This window comes from Lepidochelys kempii, chromosome 4 (genome assembly GCF_965140285.1).
Source record: "Lepidochelys kempii isolate rLepKem1 chromosome 4, rLepKem1.hap1, whole genome shotgun sequence".
NCBI classification, from domain to species: Eukaryota; Metazoa; Chordata; order Testudines; family Cheloniidae; genus Lepidochelys; species Lepidochelys kempii.
The window spans coordinates 13,585,308-13,595,150 of NC_136383.1; the positions used below are offsets into that span (position 1 = coordinate 13,585,308).

Consider the following 9,843-nt stretch of genomic DNA (forward strand, 5'->3'; position numbering starts at 1 on the left):
CAGTCTGATGAGGGAGATGATGACCATTCAGAACACTGGTTTGGGGTTACCCAGCTGTGAAATATGCTAACTGTAATCCAATCCTGTAGATCTCGTGTAGACAGACCTCCAAATGGTAGTAGAGGGAAGTCCATCTGTGTGAGGATGACAAGAATCTGCTAGTTTCCAAACTTGGCCAACTGAGAGCTCTGTGATAGTTGATCAACAGTGTTGTAAGGATTGGTTAAAATCCAGTTTTGCTTTCTATTGTTATATATCACTCGCACAGCTCTGCTTTGCTGTTCAGTGAGACCGCTTTGCCATTAGCTCCCGATAGGCATGTAGCATGAAACAATGTAGTAGTGACAGCATGATATACAGGTTGAAATCAGTATTAAAGCTTCCCCCCCTTTACCCCAAATTGTAGGGAATGAAAGACAGCTCTCAACATTTGCACAGTTAAAGCTGATTTTCTGGGATATTAGACAAGCAAGAAGGACGTAAAATAAAACAGACTATTTCAGGTTCTTCCAATAGCGGGTTAAGGGTCTACATCTGACTGCTATTAAAGATGGGCAAACACGAGAAACTCACCCACGTGGCAGAGACAAGAATTTAATTGTGTGCTCCTGCAGTAGAGAGATCATCCCTGATTTAGTCATATTGCAAATTTTAAAGGTTCAAGGGAAACACCGAGGGATTCAGCAGGACCCATTCAAAACTGGACACCGCTGGCAAGGCCTCTGTGCTTTTTCAACGCACCATTTTTAAGGCTTCAGTTGGCCAGCAAGGGATGCAGTGACCGTGGTAAGGAGTATTCTAATCAGTGACCTCAGAAAACTGCAGAGTTGGGCCCCTTTCCTGGAAACCTTGATATTTTTCTAGTTGAGGGTCATGATGTTGTATTAGCAGGTCCCTCCTCACAAAGTAGGGAGTGAAATGAACACTGCCACCACCAGCACATACAATGATGCATCCTTGGAATTAGGAGGGTTACAAGCCAGGTAGTTCCATATATAATATTTCCATGTGTGTAAAATCGCATACTTTGTAATATATTTCCCAATGAGTGTTTTCCTTTCTCCTCATTTTACCGTAAATCCACAGGCTTCTGTTAAAAAACCAGCCTATTTCATTAGCATCCACAAGCCATTAGCATCTGGGTCTGCCTCCTGTAAGAAGTTCCTGGGAAGTTCAATTCCTGGAGTATTTAAGCCCTAGCAGGCTCTGAAATGAGTTGATAGCTTGTGATGTGCACACCTCTACACAAGGAACTAGATTGAGCCCACCATCAGTTGGCATAAATTGGCCGCTATGATGCGTTCGAGCGTTTGACCCCATCCTGCCAAGTCTGCCACTTTTCCTGGCACCCTGCTGGCTTAAGGTTCTTTGGTCAAGCTGTTGCTATGCTTCCTGCACATTGAAATAGCATGAGTTGCCTCCCACCATCCCAACCAGATCATGAACCTGGCTTAAAATTAACATTCTGCAATGTATCTCTGGGGGTTTTTTTATTGGCCTCCTGGTTTGAGAGTTGAGGGGTCACTTTTCAAACTTTTCTCCAAGAAATCATGAGGGGCTAGAAACTTTTTAAAGAAAAGTAAGCTGACAAAAGATGGTCCAGTGGTTAGGGGAGGAGCCTACTACCAGTGAGATGGGGGGTTCAAATCCCTGCTGTGCCTGAGTGATATTGGACATGCCACTCAGTCTCTCTCCATCTCCATTCTGTATCACTGAAATGGGGACAATAGCATGTCCCTCCATCATGGGGGTATTGTGAGGGCAAAACCATTTAGGACAGAGGCACTCAGATACTACAGCAAGGGACTCACACAAGTAACTTTATGAATCTAATCTAAGGCCAGAAGGAACCATCAGCTCATTTAGTCTAACCTCCTATGTCACAGGTCACTAAATACCGCCAGAATTAGACCAAAGTATTACAGCCCTCAGGGGACTGTGTTACAGGCAGAGAACAGGAAGGACTAACATGCATCAGTGCCCCAGGCAGTGGCAGGAAACCAATTTAGTGGGATACCCAAACAAGTGACCCATGCCTCACATGGCAATGGAAGGCAAAAAAATCCCCAGGCCTCTGCGAATCTGACCTGGGGAAAGATTCCTTCCTGATCCCAAATGCGATGATCAGTTAGACCCTGAGCAAGTGAGAAAGACCTACCAAGCCAGCAGACTGAATTCTCAGTTACCACCTGACAGCACTAGCCCACCCTACATAGTCCCACCTCCAGCTGTAGCTATCTTTTGATGCATCAGAGGACAAACCCACGAACACATTGGATTGGGGGCAGCGGAGAAGTTTTCCTTCCTGACCCTTATAGATGACTGTCTGAAGCCCTGAAGGATGAGATTTTAGGAACATAAGGTGAACTACGAGGGACACCTTGGCTGCCGAGTCCTGCCCTTCACCACGTGACTCCAGGAGGTGGGGCTTTGAGAAGGATCCCAAATAGGAGACGCATACAACTGAATACTAATGTTAGTCACATTCCAGAGGCTACTGAATAGATTTTAGGGCTAAAAGAGACCATTAGATCAAATCTGACCTCCTGAACCCTACAGCCATTAAGTTTCACCCAATTATCCCTGTACAGACTCAATAACTTATATGTCCTTCCTTCCAGGAGGACACCAGTCTGAACCTGAAGACATCAGGAGGTGGAGAAACCACCACTTCCCTTGGCAGTGTGTTCCAATGGTTAATCATCCTCACAGTTACTTTTTTTGCCTTATTGCTCGTTTGAATGTGTCTAGCTTCAGCTCCCAGCCTTTGGTGGTGGTTACATTTCTCTGCGAGATTCTCGAGCCCTTCAGTACCCAGTATTCTCGCCTCACGAAGGGACCTACCAAGCCACCTCTCAGTTCGTACAGTGTACTAGGTAAACAGCTGGAGCTCTTTAAATCTCTTTGCAGGGTGTTTTCTCCCACCCTCCGTTTATTTTTGTGGCTCGTTTCTGCACCCTCTATTTTTTTTCAACCTCTTTCTAAACCATGGCACCCAAACTGGTTGCGTCATTCCAACGTCTGCCGCTAGCATTGTGTACGGAGGTGAAATCGCCTTCCCGCTCACCGGTCCCCTGATTTGATATCCATGGCTTACATCAGCTTCCTGCCACAGCATTACACGGGGAGCTCCCGTTCAGCTGCTTGGCCACTTTGACCCCAACACCTTTTTGGAGTCACCACGTTCCAACGTACGGTCTCCCGGTCAGTAGGTCTGGCCTGCCCTGATTATTCCTAGGTGCATAACTTTTACATTTGGCTGTATTTATACGCACTTTGTGTGAGCCCAAGTCACTAAGCAAGCCAGATCACTCTGACTACCCTCATTGTTATACACCATGCCACCAGTCTGTCATCCACAGATTTTATCAGCAGTGACTTTATATTTACTTCCAGATCATAGATAATGGTGAATAACAGCAGGACGAACCCTGCAGAATCCTGCTAGAAACACCGCCATTTAGGGATGATTCCCCATTAACTGTGAGATAGGCCAATTAGCCATTTTTAATCCATTGAATGTGTGCTTCACCAGTTCTACATAGTGCGAATTGTAATGTCTGAGCCTGACTAGAAGGACTTCAGGACGGGAGATGCCTGTCAGCATTTTGCTTGGTACTGTAAAATACAGAGAAGTAGACGAGATATTTATTGTAGGGTTATAAAATACTTAAGCATGTGGAGGCAGTATGACATAAAACGAATAACGATTATTAGGTGTAAACACTGGGGTGAAATATTACCAAGCATATCTCATGTAAGGAAAGTCATTTGGGTTTTCTTCCATTACGCAATGTTTTCCTCTACTGTTTAGCTGATTCTAAAAGCAGCAAAATGTGTATTAATTCCTTTTGCTCATTTGTATCAACAATATTGCAAATTCAGCAATTAGTCTCAGGGGAATGCCTGGGTAGCAGCCCGTGAAAAACGATGATGCCATTTCTCGGCTTTGATTTCTAAAAATAGAATCCTGCTGATCTTGCCACACTGTGAACCTCCCAAATAAATAGGAACCTTTTCTCCACCAAAAGCCTCAGACAAACTTTGAGATTGAACTTGCTGCTGAGAGGTCAACTGACAACTCTAGCCATAATGAGATCCCACACTGCTCTTCTGCTGGTCTCTCTGCTGGTGATCTGTCACTCAGTTTATGCAGGTAAGTACTTTCATTTCTTGACGGGGCAGGAGGAGTTACAGTCACTCCTCTTGAAAGAGTAAGATAATCATTAAAAATGGTTTTCTCTCATCAGATTTGCAGTGTGTGGTCCAGCAGACCAGGCACTGCTCTAGGAGTCTGGAGACCTGGGTTCTGTTCCCAGCTCTGACACCTATTGTGTGACCTTGGGCAAGTCACTTCACCTCCCTGTGCTTCTCTGCCTCAAAAACTTACAAGCCACATAAACAACAAGAGAGGGGGAAGAGACTGTCTGTTATGCGTATGTACAGCACCTAGTGCAATGGGAACCTGCTCTCCGTTGAGACCTCTAGGCACTAATGTAACACTAATTAAAAGATGCACCTAAAGATGCAGAAAGGCACCTAGTGGATTTTTCAAAAGCACCAAATTCCCATTGAAATAAATAGTATCATTAAATACTTTTAAAAATCTGGCCCTTACTCATGTTGCATAGTACGTTACTCCTCCAATTACCTCATTTGTTTTAATAAGGCTACAACAGATGCTAATCCTCTGTGCCTCAATTTCCCATGTGTAAAATAGGGATAATACCACCTACCTTACAGGAGTACTGCAAGAACTAATGCATTGATCAGTACAGTGCATTGAGATACCCCCTTTCTAAAGGGGCTTTAGAAATACAAGGTATAATAATTATTTCCATTAGTTGTGGCTAAAACTCCATTAATAACGTACTACACAGCAAGGATTTCTCTGTCTCACTAGCTAAGTGTAAGCTACCTACTCTATTGCTATCCCTGAATTATACCTAATTCGATGAATTTTTGCTTCATAGCTATCCTAGAAACCAACGGTTCCTATAAGAGCTGCAGATGCACAAAGCAGACTTCAGACTTTATAGCGCCAAGAAGATATGAAAGTATTGAGATCATTCCTCTTGGGGGTGCCTGCCGAACCACAGAAATTATGTAAGTGGCATAAATTACTTTTAACTTGCCTCGATGCACCAAGACTCTACTTTAGTTATGAAGAGGGCAGCAATTACACTTACAATTAGATACACTGATGCAGTATAGACCTTTACATTTCAGCTTCCATCTAACAACCTAGCTATATACTGGGTCGCTTTTTGTATTTATACGAACAATGTACAAAGAGTAGGTTTTAATGCCCAAAGTCACAGGATTGGCTTACCACTCAGGGGAAAATCAAGTATAAAGTCTTCTTGGCTCAACTACACCCTTGAACTTTTTTTTTTTTTTTCCCAGCTGGGCGAACGGGTTCTGGCGTAGTAAGGACAGATTCAAATCAAACACGTGTTAAATACTGAAATTTTTTAATTTTTGTTGTTTTTAACTTCATGTGCTTCTGCACTTCCTGTTCTTTGGCCCAGACTGGAAGTGGAAGAACCAAAATACCACAAGGAATTACACTTGTGCTATTCTCAGCCTATATGGATTCAGGAAGTACTGGAAATTTCCCCAAACAGCTTGAGGTCATTTAATTTCTAGCCCACTTCCGAGACCATAGAACTATGGGTACGCTTTAGAGTGGAGATGAGAATGAGTGACTAGGATTTGGTTTGGAAAGAACTTCTTGATCAGGTGTTGTTATTAGTCTGACAAAACTGGGGAGCCAGGTTCCATTTTCTCTGAGACAAAGTTTGAGACTGAGGACTAGAGAAAGTATTTGTTTGGTCCCTTCTGTTTTCTAGAGAGAAACCTACAGCTTTGTGTGCTGCTCCTGTGTGATCAAAACATCCAACACTTTTAAAATGTGCTCCTAGCTAGTTATTTCAAAGGAGTGGGATTTATTTTATTTGTAGAAATACATGTGCTAGAACTTGCATCAGTCCAGTGATCTCCCTCTTTCAATCACACAAATGATCTTGATTGCCCAGTTATGTGTTATGTTTAAAAATCCCTACTTTTGGGCCCTGATAAGGCATGTGTGAATTTATACATGTGTAACTGCAAGTTGTCTCATTGACTTTGCAGAATCGGGGCTTTAAAAGAGGTGTCTACTGATCACATGCGCTACGAGTTAAATCTAAAATTTTGTTTTGCTTTGAACAATTGAAAACTTGTACTCGTCCTCGTGTGATGCAGAATTACTTCTATTTGCCCATTCCTCTACATTCTCAGTATTTTGAAGTCTGCTCCATAAGTTGTCTGTTTGAGGGATGGCTATTGCTGCTAATAATGATTTGAAGAAAGCACAGTATTTAATGAAAGCTTAAACTACACTTGTTTTTCAGACTCAAACTAAAAACAGGGCAGAAACTGTGTGTGCATCCCAAGGCCCCCTGGATGCAGAAATTTCTGACTAAGTTACATAACCAGTAAGTCTCATTTATATTATTTGCCTGTAATAGGACCCATTCCTACAACCATTACTCATGCATAGTCTGACATCCATGGTACTATGTGCATGAGTAAGAACTACTCAGGCAGTTAAAGTTTGCCGAACTGCCCCCTGAGTTGTAGCAGATCAGACTAAAGAGACCTGATCTTGAAGCCTAACTGTATGAAGCTGCCTCATTTAAGTTAATGCTTTGTTATAGAACAGTTTGAGTGCACAAGCTCTAGTTATGGTTATATTTGAATTTTTATTCTAACCCTCTGTTTTACCATGCTCATACTTCTCTGAAAAATGCCCCTTCCTGCCTGCAGTCCACTGCTTGGTCTCAGCCAGGAAAGAAATTATCCTGGAAAGTTTGAGCAAGATTCATCTGGTCATTTTTAAGTAATAGAACAGCAAAAATAATATCCCCACTTAAACTTCAAGAAACTTATTTGCCCAGCTCTACAAATCAAGCTTCCTGGTTGGCTATTCTCCCTGGATATTTCCATGTCCCGATCAGTGTGATATCTGAGTGCTCAGGAACATCAAATTAATTTAACTTTACTACATCCTGTAAAGTAAGGAAGTACTAGTTTTGCAGCTGTAACCAGGTTAGAACATTGACTCATGAAAGCCCTTTATCTCATTGTGTGTGACCTCTGTCAAATTGCATAAGCAAGTATATAGTAGAACCAGGATTTGGAGTCCCAGATGAGTGCTCTAACCACAAAACCATCTGTCTACACTGAGGACTACACTCATTCTTTTATTATTAGAAAAATAAATTAAAATGGTAACTTTGGGGAAGTCAGAACAACCGCTTGTAAACTGCATATTAATTGGCTTTGCAACCAGTTAGGTTTTTAAGCTCAAAGCTAAGAGCTGTGAATTTTTCCTTTAAAAAAAATTGACTTATGAACTTTTTTCCAGTGGGAGCAGATTTAAGCCAATGCTGAAGGCTTTTGAAAACCCAACCCGTAATGATCTAACATTTAACAGGGATATTTCCCTTTCTGATTTTTGAGTATTTACTTTTGGATCTTTAAAATGTTATGGCTTTTGTTCAATATAAAATCTAGAAGATGTTAAGATCTAGACATGGTTAAGATAAAGGATACTGTGAGTATAATTCTCAGTTCCTGACTCTTGAGGATTAAAATACAAAGCATTACACCAGTAACGTAAACTCTCACATTTAATGACGAAAATTGTCAGGCAAAGTCTGCTGAAACAATGTTATCTAATCGATTGGGCCATTTTAGGACAAAGTTGATGGTTCGTGATAAAGCTGAACAAAGTCCAGTCAGGAAAGTGACGGTCTATTTTCAAATGAGAGATGTTACTCTTTTTTCCCTTAGCCCTTGTACAATTATCTAGCTCTAACTGCAGGCCTGTCCCATTTCTTGTTCATATCCAATCAATGGATAGCCATGGATGAAAAGCTCTGTGTGCACGATAATTATCACAATTACTTGGTTTGTGTTTTCACATAATTAAGACAGGTCCTAAATAAAGTTTGAGACCATCTTTATTCCCCCATCTGGAAAACAAGGCCCAGAGATTAAGCGATTTTTCACAAGGCCACGAAGTATAGCTGTAATAGCCCACCCATTTTCTCTGCATTTACTTTTCTTGTTTTCCCCTTACAGAAAGGAACAAACAGCTTCCTCACACAAAGAATAGAAGATTAAACAACTTTAGAAGGAAAAAAGGATGGAGGGCACAAACCTGATTGTTTCCTAATTTTGCTTTTGCTTCCTCTTACCTTTGTCTTGCTCAGCCCACAGAATTATTCTTTCTAAAGAAGCAGCAACTGTTGCTAGCAACTGCTTCCCTCTCGAGCTGGTTTTCCATTAGTCAGATTCCTTGTTCAGTGTTTCAGTGTGCTGCCTCATGCATCATGAGTCATGGAAGAGTAATATCAAATCAAACCAACTACAAGAATACCACTTCGGTTTCTTGAAATAAATGGACTAACGTTTACCAAGTATTATGGCATCTGCCATAAGAGTGTAGTGAGCCATTTTGTAATGATCATGCCTTTGATTCCTCAGTGTCCTTTTTCCGTGATACATCTTCAAAACTTCCCAAACATTAATCCCTACCTTGTTCTATGCTTGCTAGTAAATTTTAAATATCTTAAAGGGCCCTTTCCACCATTGTTGGAATAAATGTGAAGCACTTTCAGTGCAAAGTATTTTTTGAACAGATTGTAATCTTTTAACTTTTTATCATGTACTCTTCGTGTGTGTGCTATGAAGCAAGTGCAATTCAATTAAAGCTCATGGTTTACAATAATTGCGTCATCCTTTTAATCTAGTTCTGATGAGTCGCTGGAGTTTTGGCAAAGTCCTCTGCAATTCGTACAGTGCCTTGCACAATGAGGTCCTGGTCCATGGCTGAGGGTGCTAGGTGCTATTCCAGTACAAATAATAAATAACCACAGGGTGGTGAAAATGCGACTTTTAAAGTGAACTATGCACCTAAAGCAGCACATAGTGAAAATCCAGAGCTGATCAGGCCAGTAGCAAGAGTCCTGCCTCTCCAAAATAAATTGGTACCATATACATCATGTGTGGCTGACAGCGAGGATGCATGGATTCTTAATTGCACAGCTTGCTTGTTCTAAGCCAGGGGTGGGCAAACTACAGCCCTTGGGCGCCGACTTCCCCACCGCCTGGTAGCTGCTCGACCCCCCCCACCTCCCCTGCCCCTGACCCCGCCTCTTCCTGCACCTGCACCACCCTTACCCCAAGTCCCCGCCCCTGCCCTGCCTCTTCTCCACCTCCTCTCCTGAGCGCGCTGCGTCCCTGCTCCTTCCTCTCCCTCCCAGAAAGTCCTAAGCACCGCCAAACAGCTGTTAGGCAGCAGGGGGCGGGAAGTGCTGGGGAGGAGGAGGAGGAGCAGGGACACTGCACTTATGGGGCCGGATCTGGCCCATCAGGGCTTTGGATCTGGCCCGTGGGATTGCCAGCCCCACACTGCGGCGCTGTGGCCCCTGTGAAGAGGCAGAGGGCTCCATGCGCAGCCCTTACCCCACAGCTCCCATTGGCCAGGAATGGGGAACCATGGCCAATGGGAGCTTCGGGGGAGGTACCCGGCCTCCCCCAGGGGCCTCAGGGACATAGTGCTGGCTGCTTCTGGGAGCAGCGCGGGGCCAGGGGAGGCAGGGAGTCTGCCTTAGCCTCGCTGTGTACCGCTACCACCCCGGAGCCGCTCCCGGTAAGCAGCGAGCCCCTGCTGTACCCCTTCCTGCACCCCAACCCCTTGCCCTGAGCCCCTTCCTGCACCTCACACTCCCTCCCGCACCCCGGCCCTCCATTCATGGCCCTGCATACAATTTCCCCACCCAGATGTGGCCC

General features: G+C 43.5%; 1 protein-coding gene across 1 annotated transcript; it reads left to right on the forward strand.

The window, feature by feature from the left end:
• Positions 1 to 4,060: 4,060 nt before the first annotated feature.
• LOC140909934 (C-X-C motif chemokine 13) lies at positions 4,061 to 8,686 on the forward strand. The gene is made up of 4 exons (XM_073340027.1): positions 4,061 to 4,156; positions 4,974 to 5,106; positions 6,396 to 6,479; positions 8,131 to 8,686. Exons 1-4 carry the CDS (start codon positions 4,093 to 4,095, stop codon positions 8,162 to 8,164), a joined length of 315 nt encoding a protein of 104 aa, XP_073196128.1. The 5' UTR covers positions 4,061 to 4,092; the 3' UTR covers positions 8,165 to 8,686.
• The last annotated feature ends 1,157 nt before the right edge of the window (positions 8,687 to 9,843 follow it).

Bases quoted from the DNA above. Each gene is read 5' to 3' on its own strand.
- LOC140909934 (XM_073340027.1), top strand. From the start codon at position 4,093: ATGAGATCCCACACTGCTCTTCTGCTGGTCTCTCTGCTGGTGATCTGT. The intron at 4,157-4,973 runs GTAAGTACTTTC...TTTGCTTCATAG, and splicing joins CTGTCACTCAGTTTATGCAG to CTATCCTAGAAACCAACGGT. The intron at 6,480-8,130 runs GTAAGTCTCATT...TTCCCCTTACAG, and splicing joins CTGACTAAGTTACATAACCA to AAAGGAACAAACAGCTTCCT.